Consider the following 23,275-nt stretch of genomic DNA (forward strand, 5'->3'; position numbering starts at 1 on the left):
CCCTACTATTCAGCAAACGTTTGCACAGAACCTTCTGTCATTCATAATTATGTGGACAATCTTATTCAAAATACTTCGCTTCTATGTCGGCTTCCCGAATAGACACACGGCGATGGCACAAGAAGACTCTGCACTTGATTGCTTTCTGAAGCTGGTCATATCTTTCAGAGACGAACTCAAGAGGCCTAGGAAACAGGTCTTACCTACTTGCTGCTTGGAGCCGAGTGTGCTCAACACCTGAGCTGAGTGCGGCAAAAGTCCAAAGCGATGATTGATGTACTACAACGCCGTCCTCCACCTCCCGGCAGTAAAGGCCATAGGCCGATCAGAGTCTGGCACAGGAAACTTCAAAGAAAGCTTACTTCATCTAGAGCGATCTAACCGAGCTTGAAAAGTGGGTCTCCACGCGTTCTGATCTCCTGAGGCACTAGACAACGCTCATATACTCCGACGAGCACTTCCAATGTCCCGTGATCAAGGGCATCGCACCGCTCAACACGCTGCGGGCGTTCGATGGAAGTCGCTCAGTAATTCTCAAGACGAGAATCACGCGGTGCTGAAAGAAGAACTTTTCATAAAGTCATCGAGTAGTATCCCTTGGGCCAAGCAGTTCTCGGGTCTTGCTCACAGATCAGATTCAAGGAATGGGCAACGGATGATCATTTTTGGGGCTCTGCGGTGGGTTGGGAGCGTTGAGGCGATCTGAATGTTGCCGTATCCCCTTCTCCACAAAGCTCTACCTGACTTTTGCTCGGGCGCGAGCGTTGACATCCTCGCGCGGTCTGTTATACGAGACTCTGTGCCCCAACTTTTGGTTCCGGTGGAGGGGTGACGTTGCCCGGCCTGCAATAAAATATTTCGTTTCACGGAGAAAACGGAGAATTCGATTTGTGCATAGCGGGAGAACCCCACAGGAAATGACCCGCTAACATTCCCTCCACTGAAAGGCACCACCAACATGCCATTGGTGGGGCGAAACGGAACAAGGGCCTAGCAACTGTTCAGTATTAGGCCCATCACCCAAATTTATCTGCAACCGCCCATCGATGGCCGTAGTTCCGACTTGAGTTGACCCCATGTGCAAAAAGGGGCAAATGCCGTACTCCTGCGGCTAGTACTCCCTGAGGACGTAAGCAGTCGGCGGGTCTGCAGGACTTCATGTCTATGATCCTGCTTCTTCTCTCAGGGTTCCTTGCATGATTCTGGATCCTCTAGTCCTGATCTGACCGAATTCGAAATCTATCTGCAGATGTTTCTGGGACCTTGTTAACCGCCGTCTCCACCGTGAAACGAAACAACCCGGCTTTGAAATGTTGGGCCATTGCCCACGATCGATGCCATGCCATGTTCTGCAGTGATAAGTGAATCTTGGCTCTCGCCTTTTCAGTCTGAATTCGTCCTCTCTTCTTATCTCTGCGCATTGCATTCATCCGCCATCTTACCGGGCGTCCACCGACCGCACTCGCTATAGTCGTTCTTTCACTTCATTCACTCTTTTTATCTTCTCATCATGGCACCTCGCATGCTTATTTCTGGCCTACTGGCTACGGCCAGCTTTGTTCTGCCGGCCGCAGCTCAGCTGTCAGGAACAGTTGGGCCGACTACCACCACTTCTGCGAAGCAGTCCACCAAGCAATGCAGTATCTTGGACTACGGCGGAGTTGCAGATGCATCCACAGACAACGGTGATGCTATTGCCAAGGCATGGGCAGCCTGCGCCTCAGGCGGTGAAGTGCTTATTCCCGAGGGAGACTACGGCATGGCAACTTGGGTGAAGTTGTCTGGAGGCACAGGCACGAGCATCAACCTTGAGGGAACCATCTACCGAACGGGCTCGGACTCTGGCAACATGTTCATGATCGAGCACTCCACCGACTTCGAGTTTTATAGCGCTTCTTCCAAGGGTGCAATCCAGGGCTACGGCTATGAATTCCACAAGAATGGTGAATATGGAGCACGTCTTTTGCGCCTCTACGACGTCCAGGACTTCTCTGTTCATGACGTGATCCTCGTCGATGCTCCGCAATTTCACCTGTCCATCGACACTTGCACGAATGGCGAGATCTACAATATGGTGATCCATGGAGGTTACGAAGGTGGTCTTGATGGCATCGATGTTTGGGGCTCGAACATTCACATACATGATATAGAAGTGTCTAACAAAGATGAGGTATGTACACAGCCGATGAGCATACAGTGGGCTCCTCTGTCTTCTTTTCTTTCCTAGAAGCCTTCTTAATGCGTTGATGGCTAACACAAAATGCTGTAGTGTGTGACGGTCAAAGACCCCTCTGATCATCTCTTGATTGAACAAGTTCACTGCAACTGGAGTGGTGGCTGTGCTATGGGCTCGCTGGCTACTGGTATTGGTAAGTTATAAGTTGAACCATAATGACCTCTATTTGAGCTCAAATTGACCCTTTTGATATTAGACATCCACGACATTGAGTATAACTACATCTACACGCATCATTCCAACCAGATGTACATGATTAAATCGAACGGTGGCAGCGGCGATGTCAAGAATCTGGCCTTCAACAACTTCATGGGTCACTCGAACGCCTATACACTCGACTTTGACACGGCTTGGGCGAGCATGAGTGTCGCAGATGGCGACGGTATCAACTATTCCAACATCTCTTTCTCGGGCTGGTCCGGCACGTGCGCCGATGGTACAGAGCGGGGCCCGATCAAGATGAACTGCCCGGAAGCCGTGCCTTGCACTGATATTACTATCGAAGACTTCGACGTCTGGACCGACTCTGGAGATGAGGTCTTGTATGGGTGCCAGAACGCATACGGTCAAGGAGCTTGCCTCAACACCGCCGATGCCACCACTGCGTACAGCTCAACGCAGACCATCACAACGTCCGGCTCTGCCGCCTACTCCACCATGGACAACGAGCTCACCACTGGTTACGACATCTCTTCCTCGATCCCCATCCCCACCATGCCTGCCTCCTTCTACCCCGGCAGACAGCCCATCAGTGCTATCCTGAACGGCGCGGGCTCCTCTGCGGACACCAAGAACAATGCTGTTTCCCAGGCCAGTGCCAGCTCTGCTACCCCTGTTGCCTCTTCCGGGAACGTGGGTGCTAGCGGTTACGCCCCGAGCCTGCCATCCGCAACTGGCTTTGCTACCAGATACTCCTCCGCTGCCGCTGCGCAGCCCTCCGCGGGCGGCCAGGGCTGGGGCCAGGACTGGGGCTCCTTCGGCGGCGGATGGGGCCAGGGCAAAGCGGTCGCTGATGCCTCGGCGTCCTCACCTACCACGACGGCCAAGCCCGACTGCAAGAAGTCTGCCAAGCTTCGACGAAACTAGGTTCTTGAACTGCCGATGTGTTTTGATTGATGTCAATGGCATGTTTTTAGCATTCTCACTGTGAACAGAATGATGTCTGGGGATCTGTAAATATTCAATCTGCTGTCTATATCACTCGTCTGGCTTCGAGCTACACTGTTATTAATGTACATTACTTGGTCTCATTGGAGTTTGCGAGATAGCTCTCGAAAGGACTCATTTCGACATTTGCTGCCTCTTTGTGCCCTATTCAACGTGATACGAGCAAACTGTAGAATATGACGCAAGCGAGGCTGATAATCTGGCAAAATTCCTGACCAACACCGAGCAAGCAAGGAAAGCCCTTATACTGTGCTTTCAGTGATTGTCAGCCCTGTTGGTGTTGCAAGTCCGCGAGCTCCACTGACATGCTGTTGTGTTGGCAATTAGGTCTTGTGTAGATTATGTATGCATTTGGATTGTGACTGAGCAATGTGCATTATTTCGATACTGATTGTCCAGAAGTGATGGGGACCCAGGCACACACGTATCGAGCCTGAGCACGGCCTGAAGAATGAACAAAGTAGGAACTCAGTGTACAGAGTCAATTTAGAGCTTGTCTGGTCATCAAGACGAGCTGAGAGCCTGGTAGACACAAAATATGTCATTAAGAATCTCGAAAGTGAATTTCTGCCAGCTTGCGACAGCTCCTTCCGATCGGTGCCGGTTCGGCGCCCGGCCGCGACCTCACCGCGTTGACCAGTTGACAATCTAGCCTCTTTTGCCGGAAGCCATCACCTTCTGTCGGTGTGCCTGGTAGATTGAAAAACGGCAGCACTGGTTGCGACGAGCAAGCATCCTATTCCGAATTATATCTGGCTTGGCTCTACTGGTAACTCCCAGAAATTCAAGATGAGCCCCGCGCTCGAATCCACCGACGCCAAGAACAAACTTGAGGATCTCTCAGGCGTCAAGATCAAGCCGGGAGAGAACCCATACAAGGCTATGATCGAGGCCTGCCACGATGATGAGGTACGTGTGAGCTCTCGGCGGCCTCGACTGGAGTCCAAGATGCATTCATGAGGGACACGAGTTGGGTCACAACCTTTGAGCTAGGTGTCACGACGGACCACGTGGTCGAGACCAGCTCAGCGGTTTCCTGCTTAGGTACATATGCTGCAAGTTAACGTTCATTGCTAACTGGTTATACAGACGGAGATACAATCCCTGTATTCTACGCACAGAGTGACAAGGAATGGTCAGCAGAAGGAGAGATTTTTGTCAACGGATTTCAAGGAGGTCCTCATCGACCCCTTCCTGCTTAGACTTGAGAACCCTAGCATCGAGCCGGGCTTCACGGACCCAAGGAACTGCCTCGTATTCTGGGCCAGGCCACCGGAACACATCATCAAGCTCGCTAGCAAAATACAGTCCCTTCTCAAGGAGGCGGCACCGAGTATGTCGATGGACTCTGGTGAAAAGGAAGACTCCTCCGGTTCTGTCCAGATCTTGTCACTAGAGGGCTGGACGAACACACTTGCTTCTAAGACTGACGAGTACTACCGCACTAGACATTTGGCTCATGCCACCTCACCGCATGCATCTCACCACTCTCGAGGTAACACACAGCCGCACGCCCGCCGAGATCGCCGAGATCGTGACGCAGATGCGCTCCACGATCCCGGCACTGGCCAACTTCACCTTCGCACACCGCAGCCGCCTCGTCAAGCCGATGGTTTCGTATGACCTGGCCGCCTTCGCCATGTCCTTCCTCCCGGCCGCCGGGGAGCCCGTGACTTCGCCGCCCCCGGCCGCCCCGGCCGGCAGCTCTTCCGGTGGGGCCGACGGCGGCCACGACGTCGATGACTCGTACACGTATCACCATCTCCGCCGGGACGTCTTCGACCTCGCCAGGACGACGGGTGTGGACGTCGACTCGCGGTATGTCGTCCCCAGCGCGCACATCACACTGGGCCGGTACCTGACGCAACAGGACCACGCGACGCCTTCCACCCGGGAGAAGTGGACCAGAACGATCGATGAGATCAACGCTTGGTTGGAGAAGGAGGTGTGGGACAGCGCCCAGGCGTCATTCGTTGGCGAGTGGATTGTGGGCCAGGAAAGGGGCATCGACGCGAGGAGTGGTAGGCTATGGTACGGAGGAGGCAGGACGATTCTGATGGGGGAAGGATTCTAGATTAAAGTGACTGTCACTTGGGCAATGTGGCTAGTCAAGACGTTGTAGACTTCTTAGACACTGCACCAACCGTAGTGCAGTCTAGAACTGCGAGATACACAAGCACATTAGATGGCCAGAGGGCTGGTCAAAGAGCAGCATTGTAGCATCGCGGCGGACATGCGCGCATCCGCTCGTGTTTCGAGTCGAGGTTCCTGTTTGTGATCACAAGGCGCAAAAAAAATGCTGGAAACTCGGATGGCTCGACTGTGTGTATTTTGTTCTTGGCTGGCAGGTCATCTGGCGATGCGTTCAGTGGCATTCAGCCTCTCTCATGATCACAGGCAGTCAGACTCCCTCGAGCTCAGCTCCACAAGGATTCGCATTTCCCTATGTACTGATGTCCCCTCACAGTCCCTCACAGCATTCGCGAGGATCGAAAGCAAGTTTGCATGCATTTTATCCTTTCGCCGAAGGACCCGTCCGTAATGACCACCATATTGCCGTGTAGAAAAGTCGTGAGAATTGCCGCAGAGACCAAAAGACGATGTTGACAAGTAAGCGCGTCCCGTTTAGAACACAAGGGCCGCACCCTTGGTCTTCTTGTCACCACCCAGCTCGAAGTGCTTGCATCGCTTCAGGGCCAGTTGCAGCTTGGTCTTGCACGAGGAGCACTCAAGACGCAGCACAACCTTCTTCGTGGTCTTGGCCTTCTTGTGGAAGACAGGCTTCGTTTGACCACCGTAACCGGATTGCTTGCTATAATCGGGTTGTTAGCATTCGTGTCTACGGGCGGACGCGTTTAGATTCGATCGAGGAGTGGATTCGGTGGTGAACAGTGTAGTGAGGTCGAAGTCGGTGACACGTACCGGTCGTAACGTCTCTTACCCTGGGCGAACAGGGAGGCCTTGCCAGCCTTGTCTGCAAATAGTCAGCACCTCCAATGCCATTCATCGTGATTCTCCTGGTGTTCTCAGTACTCACACTGCGTGACCTTGTGCAGGGTGTGCTTCTTGCAGTCCTTGCCCTTGCAGTAGCTATATTTCTCAGTCAGCATTGAGTCCTGATGTGCCGCATTATGATCCAAAGCCGCCCGCTGCCAGAGAAATGCGTCCAATCCATCAGAGTAGTCGGTGGCCGCTCTCCGTCCGTCTTTTCCAGGCGCAATCCCACACGGTCACAACATATCGAATGCCTCCCAAATTTCCAGATGCACCAGACGTGCGCGGCCGTTCTGTCGTTCGATTTTTTGTTGCTCGTGGAGCGGGCGGGGCGGACGATCGCAGGGTGTGTCACTCACGTCTTCCTGGTCTTGGGAATGTTCACCTGGAAGCCAGAAAGTCAGCAGGGCCATCGAAAAGAATTAAGTCGCATCGAGGATCGTACCATCTTGTCGGTATTGACGGGGTGCCGGCTTCAACAATCGTTGGGTGGTGATGTTACGGGGTGGGTTGTCGACAAGAAAGGGCAAACACTGTCAGTCACTAGGTTTTGGCGGTATTTCTCGAGTGAGCGAGCAGGCAGGGTGGATTTCGTGCGCCGATTTTTCTGCACCGCCACAGGTTCTGCGCCACCGCTAGTGAAAAGTGGGGCAGCGAACCCTGCCTACCTTCAACCGTCACTGAGCTGCTGAGACTCTGCTCACCTCAAATCAGACAACACCTTAGCCGAGTTTACATTTCAAACAAATCGATTCATCACCATCGTTCGCTGCAGTTACACAGTATCTTGTCACCACATACTCTACACTGTCACAATTCTGGGCTTTTGAGTTGACTTTTTGAGTATAATCAGGGTTGTACCCTGACCTGATTCTTAAAAGCCCATGCAGACATACCGCATCTTTAGGGTCCTCTACTCCTACGCCTAAGATGTCTGTCTGTCAGCCCCTACCCAAAGCACGCTTGACTTGAGATAGTATCACGAGAAGCACATTGATGATGTCCAATTCTCGTTGAGGAGTGCCCCACTTCGTCGGATACTTGGGCCTAGAGAGATGTTTCCAAGCCGGACAGAGCTTATCATTGTCTGGTCAAATCGATCAGTACGATTCTACCCCAACTTCGATTTAGCTGCTATGCTCTCCAGTGAAGAGTCATCAATCAGACATCGGATCCTTCAGATGATCTAGCTCCCTCAATTGCTGCTGTAGTCCATGGGCTTGTCGGGGTTGCAGGCCGATCTAGCATGCATGAACCAATCTCATCGGACACGGCGCGGGGTGTTCGAAAACCACGTCGGCAGCCATGAACAATTTCCACATGTTTACCGGGAAAAGTCCCGGTCGGACAGGGCTCTGGGGTCTAGGGGCTTGTCAGCTCATTTGTCTTTATCCGGCAACGGATGTCACGATTATTGGTACCGCCATAATGGTATTCGACGGTGTGGATATCGAAGGATTCGCAGCGGCCTTGGCAGGTCCATATGCCTAGAGGTCTCCTTTTTTCATAATCAGCGGTATATCTGTTCTTCATTCCGGACTTGGAATGTGTGAACTTCCTCAAGGCGTGCAGTTCGCTTGCGAATACGCATCACCATGCGCTTCACTAATCTCGCGTCGCGTCGCGGCGCCGCGCTCATGCTGCTAGCACTGGCCTTTACAGGGGTCTGGGGCGAGTGCAATACCAGTGCATCATCTTTCGATTTCGTAAGACTCTCTGGCCATCCTACCCCTTTCTTTCGGTTTCCCATTGCTCTGGATTAAACAAACCCAATTGGTACTGACACTTGCAAGATCATCGTTGGCGGTGGCACTGCTGGACTGGCACTGGCAACGAGACTAAGTCAAGGACTGCCAGATGATTGTATTCTGGTAGTCGAAGCCGGCCCGACTGCTCCAAATGAGCTCGGTATCAATGTGCCAGGAAAGAAGGGAAGCACTCTTGGGTCCAAGTACGACTGGAACTTCACAACCACTCCTCAGCCTGGCCTGAACAGCCGTCGCATCTCTGCTAACCGGGGTAAGCTGCTGGGTGGAACCTCGGCACTTAATCTGATGACATGGGATCGAGGCAGTGTGCCTGATTATGATGCTTGGGAGGCGCTGGGAAATCCAGGTTGGAACTGGGGACAATTCATATCGGCTATGTTGAAAGTCGAAAACTTCGACCGCACAAACAACGACTACGGAGACGAAGGCGTTGGGACTGGTGGGCCTATCCAGACCCTTGTCAATCGCTTCGTGCCCCCTCAGCAGCATGGCTTTAAACCAGCACTAGAGAGTCTGGGTGTCCGGAGCAACCTCAACTCACTTGGTGGGGATCCTCTCGGTGTCATGAATCAGCCCAGCAATATCCGAGAGTCGAACTACACGCGGTCCTACGCCATTGACTATCTTTCTCTCGCCGGTCCGAATTTGGTTGTCTGGAATACCACGATCGTATCCAATATCGTATTTGGCAAGGGGAATGATTCCGATTCATTTGTTGCCACTGGCGTTAACATTAGCGGTAGTACCGTGGAAGCTAGGAAAGAGGTGATCCTGTCCACCGGTGCCTTCCAAACGCCAACTCTGTTGGAATTGTCTGGCATCGGTGATCGTTCAGTGCTCGCGTCAGCTGGTATCGATGCCCTGCTTGAACTCCCTGGCGTAGGATCGAATTTGCAAGACCACATTCGCATTCAGAACTCCTACCGATTGAAACCGAACTATACGATTTCGTTCGATGAGCTCCGGACCAATGCCACATATGCTGCCCAGCAACTGGCTTTGTGGGAAGATAATCAGTATTCGGCGTACGACTACACGGGAAGCGGCTATGCCTACTTGACCTGGGCCCAGGCCCTCGGGAATGCGTCCTCGGAACTCGTTGATCTGGCCAGACAAGCTGCAGACCCAGCCAATGTGATCGACCAGCACAAGCTGGCATACCTCACCACGAATCTGAGCACGCAGGTGCCTGAGGTTGAGTTCATCTTCTCAGATGGCTATACGGGTGTGAAGGGAGCCCCGCCAGCTAGCTCCGCCGACTACGATTCACACTTCTTCACTCTTATAGCCGTCGTACAGCACCCATTCTCAAAGGGCAGCGTACATATCAACGCGTCGGACCCGACTGGGAAGCCCATAATTAACCCGAGCTATTTGTCGAACTCGTACGACCTCAGAGCCATTGTGGAAGCCACCAAATACAGCCGGAAAATTGCGCAGAGCGTTGGCTTAAGCGAGGCTTGGGTGGACGAGTATGAGCCCGGGTTTGATGTGACTACAAGCGACGCTGCGTGGGAAGAGTTCGCAAGGAATACAACGCTGAGCATCTATCACCCTCTTGGCACTTGTGCCATGCTTCCAAAGGTTGACGGTGGCGTGGTCTCGCCGGATCTGATAGTCTATGGCACGGAAAATCTGCGTGTCGTGGATGCCTCGATTATTCCTATCCAGCCCTCGGGTCACATCCAGACCATGATTTATGGCGTGGCTGAATTGGCCGCATCGAAGATTGTGGACCAGTACTCCAAGAGCCATTGAGATGCTGTGGCTCTACGTCGGATCTGGAGGATCTACTGGTAACATACGCGAGTGTCCTGTACTTAGCAGTCGCCTATTGTCGAATATGTGACGAAGTTTCCCATACATTGGCAGGAGAGGAAACGTGATGAGGTTGCATTATCTCGCAAGCAGTATCTCAGCAAGAGCACCAACGCCGATGCAATGTTGTTCCATACACAGAAAACACTCCTTGCAGCCTCATTGCTTTAGACCGCAACTTCTACCACCAGTGAAGCTCGAAATTGCCAACTGGCTACACACTCTAGAACCAAACCATGTGTGCCTTACAGCTATTTCTATTGACGGTCTCAGTCGACATTAACGGCGCAGGTTAACACAAAGAATGTGTTCAGCGGGGCGAGAGTAGTGGCTATTCACGTCTTGGCTTATGCAAGCGAATTTGGTGGGTCCATCCTCGTGCTGGATCGACCCACATGAACATGGCGAATGCATCACATCTTCGTCTGAGCTCTCTGTTTTCCACTCCAATCGAGACCAACAGTCATATGTCTGCACGGACCCATGTCACCGGTTCATTCGACAGGCTGAGGGGTCAACAGAGTATGGTTAGAACCGCGACAGCTCTCAGTTCTGTCAAGCAGCCATCCGTCCTTCTCGAGCAGCCGCCAACACCGATGGGTGAAGTGTGGGACGAATGGCAGCTTTTTTCAGTGTTAGCAGTCTTTTTCGAAGACTAGGGCCGACTTCAAGACGGGTGCACCCCCATTTCAACCCTTGCGGAACGAAGGACCCGACAGGGCGAGGTTGGCAAAGTGCAGGGTGTCATCGCGCTATGCAAAGCGGTGGTCGCCCGCCCATGGGGGTCACACCGGCCAGATGAAGAGGCTGTCTTATCCAGGCTTACCCTACACTGAGAAGAAGAAGAAGATGCGTTAGCTGATGCGTCGTAATGATTGTGCAACCTCTTACAGCCTCTCTGATTGTGCTATGTGGGCTCTTTTGGCTTCTCGCCAACCTCCCGGTCGACTTTCCGTGGACCGCGCTTAGTTTGATCCTACGGAAGCATATTTAGTCGCGACGCCTCCAATCGAGCGGCTAATCGTTCAGGATTTCGGACTACGTGGCATAGCAGCCGCAGTAGCTCTCACACACTGTCCTGCCGCAGGACTCAAGCTTTTGTGATTGTTCCGTTTAGGCCCTTATCTTTTGGCGGGCACACCATGAGGGCAACCCATTGAGCCGACACCATCTCGCAGTGAGGTATGGTAACTTACCTCCCAAACTCATTACGGAGGCAACTTAAAAAGAAATTGACCAGTAAGGCTACTCTAGATGTCTCTGACTTTTATCTACGCCACATACGTGCATTAAGGTTGCGCGGGGATGGCTGTCATCAAACTTAATATTTAAGATCATCGTCTTGCACGATATCCACCCCATGGGACGCAAGGCATGCTGATTTATTGGCTGTCATGTGTGTTGGATGCACCAACGGCCAAAGTTGTCAGGACCAGGAACAAGCTGTCCCATGTCCGCAGCAGAGACAGTGAGGCCCTCATCTATGTATAATCATCCTATTGGTCTGGTAATCGTGCTTGGGCGCCTATGCGCGGACGGTCGGCCCAGACTGTCGGGTTCCAAGTGCGTTGGTTATTTGTACGGGTACATATACATGCCACATCGCCATGCATATCTCTCATCACATATTCCCCCCTTGCCCGCTTATGCAGCCAGTCGCTGTTCATGTGATAACGTCGCTTCTGGCGGGCTCTGGGCACCCCTAGCACCCTTCGAGTTGACGGCTTCGATGTGATTTACACGGTCCTGCCAACACATAGCTTTGTCCAAAGCCCCTTGTGACAGACAGGTAGATACAAGACCAAGTGGAAGGTCAATCAGCGTCTGCATTAGCCTGGATACACTCCATTACGGTATCAAAGACTTGGTAGACGGGTGCATCCATCTTCCTCTGTTCTAGTCTGCGAGCCAGTCGCTCGGCAGCCCATACCATGCTGCACCTAGACAGAACTACAGTTGGTCGAAGTGCAGCAGTGCTGCAACATCATGAGCGAGTGTTTTGCCGGAACCTGTTGGTCCAAAACCCAACTGTAGCACTCCCCACATCGATTAAGCGCCGCCAATGAGTCTACAAGCTCGGCAGCCACCGCCAACATGCTCTTTCACATCGGAGTTCCGGCCTTAGATTTAGGGACAAGCCCTTTGGGGCCCTGTCAGCCCGTTATAACTACCATAGGGCCCGGCGCTGGATCAGCCTCGTTGGTGTCTTGTCAGTCTCCTCGCACATATATCCCATGTGTCTTTATTACCCACCTTGTCGAGAGTTTCAACCGCCTTTCGCCCGTCATGGCGAGCTTTGGTCCCGGTGACTGCACGTTAGCAACCTGCCCCGTTGAGAAGGGCTGGCTTTCTAGCCCTCCTCCGATCGAAGGCACCGCCTTTATGCTAGCAGCCTTTGCGATTCTCGTTCCCATCAATCTGTGGGTTGGCGCGAGATGCAGGACAACGGTATACAGTTTGAGTATGAGCGCAGGTCTCCTCCTGGAAGTGGCGGGCTACGCCGCGAGGCTTCTACTCCGGAAAGACCTCGCCAGCAAGTCTTACTTTGTTCTGTCTCTTCTCGGGACCGCTTTGGGGCCAACACTGATCACTGCGGCCGTCTACACCATCTTGCCGCACGTTTTCGCTATATACGGCAGTGATCTTTGCATCACGCTGGAGCCAGTCTGGCTGAACTCCTTCTTTTTCGCTTTTGACGGCTTCACTCTGGCATTCCAGGCTGTAGGTTGCGTTTTCGCGGCTAAAGGGTACAATATGGTCGAGATCCAGCAAGGCGTGAACGTCCTCATTACCGGTCTCGCTCTTCAACTCCTGAGCCTGGTGGGGTTCTTTGGGTTATACTTTTGGTTCATGTCTCGGGTTTTCCGCAATAGAGAGTTCTTGAATCCCCGGTTCTCTGACATCTACCTCTCGGCAAGGTTCAAGACGGCGCTTTTGTGTAAGTTCAATGTCGACAATAGAGTTTGGAACCCAAAACACACATCCAACTCTGCCTCGCCTCTTTCTTATCACGTCATGCAACATGTAGTCCCATTTGCTAACCTCTTCTTGACGCAGGCATGCAGTTGGCTCTGGCTTTGATTCTCGCACGGACGGTCGCTCGAATGATTCAACTGGCCGGTGGACTGGCTTCGGGTCTATCTCAATCACATATATACTTTCTCGTGCTCGACGGCACTCTGATCCTCGTCGCGGCCATAATAATGACACTGCTCCCTCCCGGTCCAGCATTTGGACGAGCTTGGGGACCAACATCACCTTCGAGAAAGAAAGCACGGCGTCATCTTCTCGCTCTTTATCCAGCACAACGGAGCCTTGGGTCGCCATTGCTCGCCATGCGCCCCAGCTTTGCCACTTCGCCAAATGCATACAGGCTTAGCTACAGTACAGCCAGTAAAGAACCTCGCTCACCACCACCATCAGTCACCACCGACGCAAATTCAATGGGACAGTCAGGGCTCTGCTGCGGAAACCGCCGCTTCTCCAATAGAAGACAGGCGCCAGCACAAATGACGGGCGAGTCTGAGCCCCCGCCTTACGAAAGACCTCTGAGCACACTCACCCGGGTGCCTTTCGTACCACCGCGGGCTTTGACTCTGAGCCAGCAATATGGAAACGGACCAATCGTGGAGTCAGAAGTGATTGCGCCCGGGAGTGACGGGTCTAGGACTGGGGGATCCGCTGGCTCAGGAGGACTTGGAGGAAGGACGAGGACGAGAAGCACGCCGAAGAGCGAGGACGTCCTGGTGAGGCATGACTCCATCTGGTGATGGTCGTCGAGGCTTGTGGAATGCTCGAGGACGCGTTCCGCGTGAGGCAGCGGTTGTTTTCGGAGTTCGATTTATCCCTGTGGCAAATTATTGATACCAGATTGATCGCCGGATTAATCCCAGTGGCCTTTTTTGTTCTTCTGCCAGAAAGCCTTATTGGCACTGAGTGTCTACATTGTTGTTTATAGAGGCGTTGTAGGCAGGCCTGGGACAGCAGAGGACATTGCGAGGGTTTACTTTGGACACTACAACTGTTGGTGCAAGCAGATACTCAAATTCTTGGTTAGAAACGTTCAGGTCTATTCAAGCCATGATATTCGGAAAGAAGCTGCTCATTCCACCTTGCCCATGCTAGTCTATTTATTGTTTCTTAGGGGCCGATTGCACACCCCCCTCTTGATTGATGTGGTGGGGGGGAGTCCCGGTGCAATTCGACGTCGATGAGGGTTCGGGCTACGACGCCTAAGTGACATCACTAAAGACCAGGGAGGCTCACTTTTGAGCGACAAGGCACGCGACTCTGGGCAATCTTTCGCTTGTTTTTTGCCAGGGAATCAGGTCCAGTAGAACAGCATTCCATCATGTGCGCAGGACAAAGTCTTGGATAACACAAAGGTCAACAGCCGAACCCTGAAGCCAGTCATCAATTCTTTGGTCTTCATTTCTGGGAGGCTCCGAATCAACCAACCCTTTTGAACCGGTTGGTGCCGCAGGTAATGACTGGAGTCTCAGCCTCCGGATTTCCGTGGGTTAACACCTTATCCAGATGCCCAAATATCCAATCGTGCTCGCCCATGGCCTTCTGGGCTTCGCAGAGCTGAAGCTTGCGGGATCTTACCTCCCCCCAATCCATTACTGGCACGGTATCAAAGAAGCTCTGACCGCGCACGGCGCCGAGGTCATCACTGCTACAGTGCCGCCAACTGGTAGCATCGAAGAGCGCTCTGCAAAGTTGCGCGACCACATACTCACGGAATCCCATGGACGACCAGTGAATATCATCGCCCATTCGATGGGCGGATTGGATGCGAGATACATGATCAGTTATGCCCACAGACGGCGGGTCCAGAAGCAGGAAAAGCAGCACCCCTCGAATGACATCAACGTTCGATCCCTGGTCACAATCGCTAGCCCTCACCACGGGTCTGCATACGCAGACTACCTTCTAGACCAAATAGGACCGGACCGTTTACCTGGTGTCTACGAAGCGTGGAAACGCACGACAGGGTTCGGCACAGGTGCCTTTGCGCAGCTTACACGCAAGTACATGGCACAGGAATTCAACCCGAGAACGCCGGACGACCCAGACGTGCAGTATTTCTCGTATGGCGCGGCACTGAATCAGAAACCTCCTCTCCTGAGTCCCTTCCGGGCCTCTTTTAACGTCCTGAGTAGGGAGGAAGGGCCCAACGATGGTCTAGTGAGCGTGGAGAGTGCCCAATGGGGGACGTACAAGGGGACATTGGAGAATGTCAGTCACCTAGATCTGATAAATTGGACAAATAGGGTCAGATGGGCAATGAGGAAGTTGATGGGAGAGGAGAACCCGTGAGTTGAACCGTCCACTCTGGCTTCTTTGTTGGTACGAAGTTGATGCTAATTCTCGAGGAATACAAGTTTCAACGCTACCGCCTTCTACGTACAGATCGCAAGTATGCTCGAGAAAGAAGGACTGTAAAGAAATACAGAATGTCTTCATTGGGATTGGTGCCAATGAGGGCGGAAGCCGAAGGTATAGATCATCATTATAATGTTAATAACAGATTCCCTTTGCAAAAGTACAAAAAAATGATATTGTTGGCACTGAGTCCGTAGGCCTCGTGTTGGCCATCCTCACCCACACAGCCATATTCCGCGCTCAGACATTAATGCCCGTTGAAGGGCGCCCCAGGACCATTCAAGTCAACGTTACTCCAGGTGAGCACATGCGAACGGGAAGCTCTTTGCTAACCACTCTCCCAGTTCGCAATGGAGACGTCCTCGCCTCCGTCATGGAATTCAAATTCAAGATCATTTCGCCGTCTGGGTCCAAGTATACCCTCAAACAGCCATCGGCCAGTGACGAAGCACGCCTCTTCACGAGACTGCCACAAGATCACATTCGCAATTTTTCCAACCAGTTTAGCTGAATATTATGCATTGATATTCAGTCTTTGCCTAATCAGAGTGAATAGATAATAGACATTGAGAGATGTTTGGCCTGCCAGCAGCACCGTTTCTTCTCGTACCAAAACTCGAAACCAGACGACCGATGACCCAAAGAAAATGCTGACTGATGCCCGACTCTAGAGGTGAAAATGATGAGCCTGTTGAGCCCCCTTGCTCCCGCATTGGACTGCTCCCTAGAGCGCCCTTCGTCCCCTTTTTCACCACTCGACCTTGATAGCCCTCCGTCCACCGCTGGACATGCTCGGAAGCGATCGGCGCTTCCCCTTGCCCTTGCCGACGGGTGGCGCGCCCGGCCCCTGTGCTGCTGGTGGTGGTGGTGGTGGTGGCGCTAGGACTTAATATCAGCTTTACTACTCTTCCTGAGACAGCGATATGACCTGGAGCATAGGGATAATCTCCTCTGGCTCTACTTACGGGCACCCGCCTGTCCAGCTGGTCCAGCGCCCGCAGCTGCGGGGCCGCCTGGTGGCGGTGGTGGTGGTGCGCCTGAGGCGCCTGGGGGCGGTGCTGAGCATTGTGTTAGCACTGATCCTGCTCTTCTGGAGCTCGTTGTCTGCGGAGAAGAATATTTCACGTACGAGGAGCGGCACCCGCAGCAGCTGGCGGAGGAGGAGGCGCGGCACCAGAAGCTGCTGGAGGAGGAGGAGGCGGCGCGGCGCCCGCGGCCGCTGGTGGAGGAGGAGGAGCAGCGCCGGCAGCCGCTGGCGGTGGTGGTGGTGGAGGAGCTCCGGAAGCGCCTGGTGGAGGAGGGGGAGGAGCCCCAGCAGCCGCTGGCGGAGGAGGAGGAGGGGCGGGTCCTCCTGCGGGCGGTGGTGGAGGTGCTGCTGCTGTGCAGTTCGCTCCAGCGGCGGCGGGAGGAGGCGGTGGTGGGCCACCCGCTGGGGGAGGAGGTGGCCCGCCTGCTGGGGGCGGTGGTGGTGCCCCCGAAGCGGCGGCAGGAGGTCTGATCCAGGTCAGTCACGTCTATGCTTGGGGCTGGGAGGACAGATGCTCGTCCATCGAGGCGTGCTTACGGTGGTGGAGCGCCAGCTGCGTCAGGAGGTCTGCTCTGTGTCAGTCGACTATTTCCGTGGACTCCTACGAAAATACTGGATATGGGATGGGCGAGATCTTACGGTGGCGGAGCTCCAGCGGCGGCAGGAGGTCTGCGGGAGCGTATGTCAGCTTCGAAGGGTCTCGAAATATCCCCGAGAAGGATATTAAACCTGGAGGGGAGACTTACGGCGGAGGAGCTCCAGAGGCCCCTGGCGGTGGTGGAGGGGGGCCAGGTCTATATGACCACAAGTTAGCGAACAAGCACAGCGAGGGAAATATGGGAAGGCCGCCTGGTCAAGCCTAGCTGTGCGATGCAGCTCGGACCTTCTTCATTTGCAGAGCACGATCTCCGCGGATTTTCTAGAACTGGAAATACTCACGGGGGAGGAGCTGCGGCTGCGGCTGGAGGAGCAGGAGGACAAGCCTTAGAGAATTCAGGTCAGTCACTTTCGTTCCTATATAACGGCGCAGATACTGGATGGTTCGCAAGGCTGTCTTGAGACCACATTGCCTTGCGGCCTCTTTGTGTTCTTTCGCAAGCCTTTTTCGCCCACAGAACAGCCTTGGAAGACCCAGTAATCAGATTGGGGCTTTCTTACAGCAACTTCAGGAGGAGGTGGTGGTGGAGCGTCAGCAGCACCAGACGCGGCCGCAGGAGGTGGAGGCGGTAATTCTGTGCTGTTGTCCTGCCGTTGAACAAGAGTCCCGTATCCGCGACGAGTTGGGCCTGCCAGCCCGGGTCCGGTAAGGGCGAAAAGAAGAATGAGGTTGAGGCCACGCATATTGGCTGTAGGGGGGACTTCAAAGGACGGCGGTATGTGATTAAGGAATAACGAGGGTGGAACCAGCGACCCTGGAGTACTTGAGCCGGCTCAGAGGTGGTAAAAAGAAAGTAAAAAGAACGGATGAGAAACAAAACCTGATGAGGCTGCAGGACAGGTAACAACGGGAAAGGCTGGTGGGAGTGTCCGCAGCTTTATCTAACTTTCATCTCAAGGCTGACCAGGATGGCTTGGCCTCGTTCGGTGCAAGCTGTCAGCCTTCGAACATCGTCTCAACAATGGCTCAGACGAAGCGATGTTGGGCAGGAGCGTCACAGTTCATCCGTGTTTGGATCCAGAGCCGGATCCGTTTAGTCTTGCTGGAGTCCAGGTCTGATCTTTGCCTTGCTGGAGTAGCTCCGCCTCAAACAGGAAAGAAAGACTTCAGACGTTTCCCCCGGTGTCCTATACTCCATCTGAGCGCCCAGAGGCATGGTACGAGTGGCGGGAGTTGGTATTGGAAACTGTTGCCGCGAGACCTGATACAGCTGCTACTCTCCACACCAGCACAGCCATTATCATCATGAAAAAACCCGATTCGTGTTGAAAGAGAGGGGCATGTCATGTACCTACCAGGTGGTTATATTCGCCGAAGGCAGAGACATATTGGAAGATCGGTACTGCTCTCCGCCTAGTTGGGATTCCAAAACACAATTCTGTGGTACCATTGGAGCCACAGACGCAACCACAGCGAACAGACATCTGCCCATCACATCAACGGTTGCACGTCTGTGCCCGTGGCCAGGGACGTGGGACAGCCACTCGCATCAGGATTCAAACACAATAGCGCCCAGCGAGAAGCTGTAAGACCTGTTCCGGAGTGGAGTAGATGGAGCCACAAAGTTCCATCAGCCTGGCACGTTGAATCAAGCTTAAGACAGACTTTCACAGGGTTGACAGAAGATCCCAGATTTGCAACAGGGGACCGGGTAGATCTGGCTGGTCGAAGATCTGGTACGGGCGCGCAGAAGGCACCTGGGGCGGGCGCCTCCCGACGTACCTATTTTTACTATCAGCACGCCACGGGTCGCGGATCTGGGGAACTTTCCTGCCGTTCCTTGCAGATGGTCAAGCTGTCTAGTGGCTAATATGACACCCTCGAAGGGCTTGGTCCCTTCGCGGCTTGCACAAGAATCTGACCGCACCACCATCGCAGCCGTTTCAGCTAGTCCAGGTTCGAAGCAGTGGCTTTCCCCTCGGCAGAAGCTTGTCGGGAAGCTTGGACACTTTTCTGACTGCAGACTTCAAATGCAAGTTCCCGCATATCTGCCAGGATCACACAATAACGAGGGCAACTGCGTAACTATTTAGTGTATAGGTATGGTTATACTACATGGCTTCCAGATTTGCTACCGACAAGCTGTTCGTCCCTTCGGCACAGGAAGATAGGTGCCCGCTTCTAAATATACACGCCTCCCGTCCCGGGGTGCTCTATGTTGCATCGCGCGCTGCTTGGGTGTTCGCCTGTAGCCCTACATAGATGAGAGTGAACCTACCGACCAGACACTTCCCAGAGCGATTGGTCGGTCAAGAGCAAGCAAGCCTTTCGTTTCACTCAGCAGCGACTGCAACACAATCGAGGGAGCGAGAAGCCCAGAGGACTCGCCCAGCAAGGGAAGCCAAGGCCATGACAGAACAGACATCTCAAACCGGACGTCATGAGGCCCAGACATTCCAAAACAGGAAATTGATGCATGACTCCAAGAGAAGGTGAATCGAGGGTGTGGTCTACGGAGTGCATGTTGCAACCGGCCGAAGAGGCATTGCCGCCGGCCCAGAGTCGCCGTAGGCCGCCGCCGCCGCCCGCACTTCTGACACGAAAGCCTAGCCGAGACGGGTGACAGGCTAGACCCTTGAAACTAAGTGCTTTGCAACGTCGGGTACCGGAGTCCTACCGAGATATCCTGATGACATATCATCCAGGAGACCACTTTTTTATTGTTTTTGATATACTATCTAGCAGTTGCTCACAGCATACTTCTCTTGATGAACAATTATCGCTGCCCGAAGCGCAGTCTTGCGTCGTAGAAATGATCTGAATAAGCAAGGCGATGAGAATGATCATAGATATGATTCGACTGAACCTCTCATAGTGTACGCGGTCCCACTGATCGGGAGGGATCCGAGGAGAAACAAATCAAGCTCGGGTTCGATCGGGTGCATCGTATAGTTCGGTCATGGTTGGTTGACGAATTCGTGACTCAAGGTTCACAGCCACCCCGTGTTGATGTACGATCATCTCGGCTGTTTCGCTAGTTGATGCTGCTTGCATACAGGGAGCCAATTTCTCCGGATTTCTAAACCGCTTGGCTGGTGAGCGTGAGATGGGGTTTGAAGAGTGAGACTCGCCCCTTCAGTAACGTGGCTTCATAACGTTCAACGGTGGCAATGGGCATTTGAAACCTCTACCATAATAGGGACCGAGGCGCAGTTCCTTCGGTAAACATGCGCGGAAAATATTCATCCCCTTTTATTCTCTCGTATCAAGGTTTCGTTGGTCTTTGGGCCGCTACCGACCATGACACTGTCATTCAAATTCGATGCAAGCGTTGTTGGAGATCCTTCCGCGCAAGACTCGTGACTCTGTGGCGAAGTCGTTGACCCAAAGATCAGTGGACTCCTGACTCACTGGTCTACGAGACCTGATACTGGCGATCATTGACCCGTCGCTCTAACCAGTGTCACCTTCTGGTGGCAAGATCGTCTCAAGACCCTGCTATTTCTTCGCGTGTCTACAGGCACCGTGTAGACCACCTGGTTCAGGCACCATTGTTCCTGGCTGTGTAACTCCTCCCCTCCCTAATTGAGTCTGTCACCCTCCAAAATCATGGGAGGAACGCTTTGATCGTGTTGAGGAGACCGCAGGGGAGAAGGGAGGGTATTCATTATTGGGCCCGACTCGCACCACAGCATCCCACACGAGATGCTGACGCTGGCGACTTGCTGGTTGGATCACGCGATATTTTGCCACATTTTACCAGTCCTCAGCGCTCAAAGAGAATATTGTTTGTCTCCATGAAGTCATCGTCAAACATCGCAGGTCATCTGGCTTTCGGAATGCAGACTTTTCTCATGCCATACGGGACGCAGGAACAGCTGACTTGCATCCGAGGACGACAACAATAGCGGAACGGACCCGTTTAGCGAGTACATCTCCGTTGAGGAGACCGCGGCCTGATCTGTCCGATGTGTGCCCGAGGAAGGCCACATATTGGCGATCATGTTTCCGTGTCAAAACCCAAATCGACCTGCAGTTACCAGGCGACACTGCCTTGTTATAGTTTCGGAATACAGGCTCATTGCTTTCTCACACTGGCATTCCCAAAACACTACCAAGCAACCACGACCCAGAAGTGGATCCCGAAGTCTCAAGACATCAGCACACTGCGCTTCCCAACGCATGAACCTATGCGATTCGGATCAGGTGCTAGCATCCTCTGCTTGAGCACATGAAAGACAATCCTAGGTGAGCCGTTAACTTGTTGACTTGAGACCGAAATCCGAGGCGATTAAAGTTGGACAGAAGTCGCGGCTGGTCGAGGTCGAGCCTACTTGACCACCTCATCTCCTGTGAAACGAACGCACGCACGCCGTGTCCGGACGAGGCCGCGTGCCATGTTGTGACTTCCGATGGAAACCATCCTGTAGGAAAAGCTCTTCGAAATGGCCCTCTCGCATGGATTCTAGTGTCAGGCTCTTGACAGATGTGTCTTACGGTTTGGCGAAAGCGAGGTTGTTGGACACGACATCATTTCGCAACCTGCAGCAACGGAAGCGTGTGAGGCTTCTTATATCCCCAGGAGAAAATTGCTTGGTCTACGGTTCTCCAGATCAAATTTGGCCCGGCGGCAGGAATATCCGTCGGCAGTTCCTGATACCTGGGCCACCAGGTTACTTTCTGGGTAACTTGAGACACTGAGAACTGTTACCTGTAATGATAAGCTTACAATAACCACCAGTCCTGCCGGTTTCAAACCATCTTGGAAAGCTTGCCCAACTCCAATCATAGAACAAAAGAGCAGCCACTTGATCTTGCAGAAGATCCTCTATAGATGTCACCTGTCTCAAATGCTGAATACGCTGGCCTAGATCGAGGCAGAGTTCAGGAGGCAAGAACTGAAGTGCCGAATGTCATCCATGAAACGCCTGGTCTGCCAGCATTTGACATAGCCTCCCAGCTTGACGCGGACCCACGCTTCCAACAGGTGTTTCACTATTGATTTTGACCAAGGACATTGACCACTAAGCCCTCAGATATATATCATAGCAGGTTGTCCTACATCAGCTGATCCCACAGCAGATCATTCCATGGCAGGTCATCACACAATATTTTATCACATAGTAGGTCAAGCCACAACAATCCATCACGTTGAAGGTTATTTCGCAGCAGCTTATCCTGTAATAGGTCAACCTGTGACGGGGATGCTTCATCCTACAGCGGTCTATCTTATAACAGGCTGTCTTACAGGAGTTGGGAATTTCATGGAAAGATGACAAGCTGCAAATCCAGGCGGTCCTGCCACTCCGGAGGGTTTTCGACGAGCAACCTCAGATAATTTTTCTTTTCAAATCCTTCGATGGATACGCATTGTATGTACCTAAGAATTTTGGTCTAGCAGGGCTGAACTTTTCAAAGGCGTTGCCTGTAAATCATCTGGGCCCTCCTAAGTTCTAAGAATGTTTTTATTTCCCTCTTTAGGGGCGGAACTCAAAGGCGATAGTGACTCATCCCTGCCGCGAAAGCCTTGGGCGAGCCGTTTTCATCCTAGATGGATAGCTCTTGAAGAGATCGGAGTCATGGCTCATACTTCCGTTCACTGAGGGACCTGGCCTACGCCCGTGGGACATACACAGTCCAGAATAGCTCAGGGGAGGAAATATCAGTAATGTTGCCGTGTTCTGGAGTACAGCATAACATCGTGTCCACGCGAGCACCGCCTGAGGACGTCCTCAGGGCCCAATCCGGAGGTCCTCTGATGAATGAGGCCATCTCTGGACGTGGCGTCCCCGACTGCGCTTCTCAGCACTTGCCAAACAACATTCTGAGCCTCCGCCAGAAGTTTTTTCGCGTTGTGGGCGCCACCACATCTGATCTTCCACTGCAGTATTTCGCGTTACACTTCGAGCCTGGCCTGTTGTGCCACGGCCACGTGTGTACTGGTACACGAGTTGTCCCAAATGTGAGGTTTTCAGACATTGACCTGGCAGACTTTTCCCCGTTGCAGCGGTCGAACTTAGAATCGAGCCTAACGGCGCAGATCAGACCTCCATGGCGTTGTTCGTCCGGTGTATCTTCAGACTGGCGCCGTGAAGCCTGCGAGCCGGCGGCGGCACAAAACAGGCTTTCGTAAAAAAGCCGCGTTTGAGGACATTAATTCGAAAGAATGACAGACAAGCAACATGATGTCGTGACGTTTCACTCGAAACAAGACGAGTGCAGAACACGAAGACTGTACGACGTGGCGCACAATGTGCTGTTTGCGCGAAGACGACAGC

The 23,275-nt window shown here is 53.1% G+C and overlaps 7 protein-coding genes across 7 annotated transcripts; 5 read left to right on the forward strand and 2 right to left on the reverse strand.

Annotated features, from left to right (window-relative positions):
* Positions 1-1,510: 1,510 nt before the first annotated feature.
* J7T55_002348 (uncharacterized protein) lies at positions 1,511-3,322 on the forward strand (the record flags this gene model as incomplete). The annotated part of the gene is made up of 3 exons (XM_053132887.1): positions 1,511-2,170; positions 2,270-2,369; positions 2,433-3,322. 3 exons carry the CDS (start codon positions 1,511-1,513, stop codon positions 3,320-3,322), a joined length of 1,650 nt encoding a protein of 549 aa, XP_052989319.1.
* Positions 3,323-4,192: 870 nt separating this feature from the next.
* Positions 4,193-5,477, forward strand: J7T55_002349 (uncharacterized protein; the record flags this gene model as incomplete). Its single annotated transcript, XM_053132888.1, has 3 exons — positions 4,193-4,312; positions 4,493-4,736; positions 4,852-5,477. The coding sequence occupies 3 exons, from the start codon at positions 4,193-4,195 to the stop codon at positions 5,475-5,477; spliced, it is 990 nt and encodes a 329-aa protein (XP_052989320.1).
* A 551-nt stretch (positions 5,478-6,028) lies between these two features.
* J7T55_002350 (60S ribosomal protein L44) lies at positions 6,029-6,845 on the reverse strand (the record flags this gene model as incomplete). The annotated part of the gene is made up of 5 exons (XM_053132889.1): positions 6,029-6,215; positions 6,326-6,377; positions 6,441-6,493; positions 6,757-6,782; positions 6,843-6,845. The coding sequence occupies 5 exons, from the start codon at positions 6,843-6,845 to the stop codon at positions 6,029-6,031; spliced, it is 321 nt and encodes a 106-aa protein (XP_052989321.1).
* Positions 6,846-7,992: 1,147 nt separating this feature from the next.
* J7T55_002351 (uncharacterized protein) lies at positions 7,993-9,924 on the forward strand (the record flags this gene model as incomplete). Its single annotated transcript, XM_053132890.1, has 2 exons — positions 7,993-8,103; positions 8,191-9,924. The coding sequence occupies 2 exons, from the start codon at positions 7,993-7,995 to the stop codon at positions 9,922-9,924; spliced, it is 1,845 nt and encodes a 614-aa protein (XP_052989322.1).
* Positions 9,925-12,270: 2,346 nt separating this feature from the next.
* On the forward strand, positions 12,271-13,754 carry J7T55_002352 (uncharacterized protein; the record flags this gene model as incomplete). The annotated part of the gene is made up of 2 exons (XM_053132892.1): positions 12,271-12,922; positions 13,042-13,754. The coding sequence occupies 2 exons, from the start codon at positions 12,271-12,273 to the stop codon at positions 13,752-13,754; spliced, it is 1,365 nt and encodes a 454-aa protein (XP_052989323.1).
* Positions 13,755-14,520: 766 nt separating this feature from the next.
* On the forward strand, positions 14,521-15,883 carry J7T55_002353 (uncharacterized protein; the record flags this gene model as incomplete). Its single annotated transcript, XM_053132893.1, has 4 exons — positions 14,521-15,302; positions 15,372-15,406; positions 15,570-15,671; positions 15,717-15,883. 4 exons carry the CDS (start codon positions 14,521-14,523, stop codon positions 15,881-15,883), a joined length of 1,086 nt encoding a protein of 361 aa, XP_052989324.1.
* A 237-nt stretch (positions 15,884-16,120) lies between these two features.
* Positions 16,121-17,740, reverse strand: J7T55_002354 (uncharacterized protein; the record flags this gene model as incomplete). The annotated part of the gene is made up of 8 exons (XM_053132894.1): positions 16,121-16,219; positions 16,338-16,430; positions 16,502-16,866; positions 16,937-16,966; positions 17,039-17,068; positions 17,146-17,193; positions 17,339-17,360; positions 17,558-17,740. The coding sequence occupies 8 exons, from the start codon at positions 17,738-17,740 to the stop codon at positions 16,121-16,123; spliced, it is 870 nt and encodes a 289-aa protein (XP_052989325.1).
* Positions 17,741-23,275: the final 5,535 nt, after the last annotated feature.

This window comes from Diaporthe amygdali, assembly GCF_026229845.1.
Source record: "Diaporthe amygdali strain CAA958 chromosome Unknown NODE_33_length_508711_cov_65_296071, whole genome shotgun sequence".
Taxonomy (NCBI): domain Eukaryota; kingdom Fungi; phylum Ascomycota; class Sordariomycetes; order Diaporthales; family Diaporthaceae; genus Diaporthe; species Diaporthe amygdali.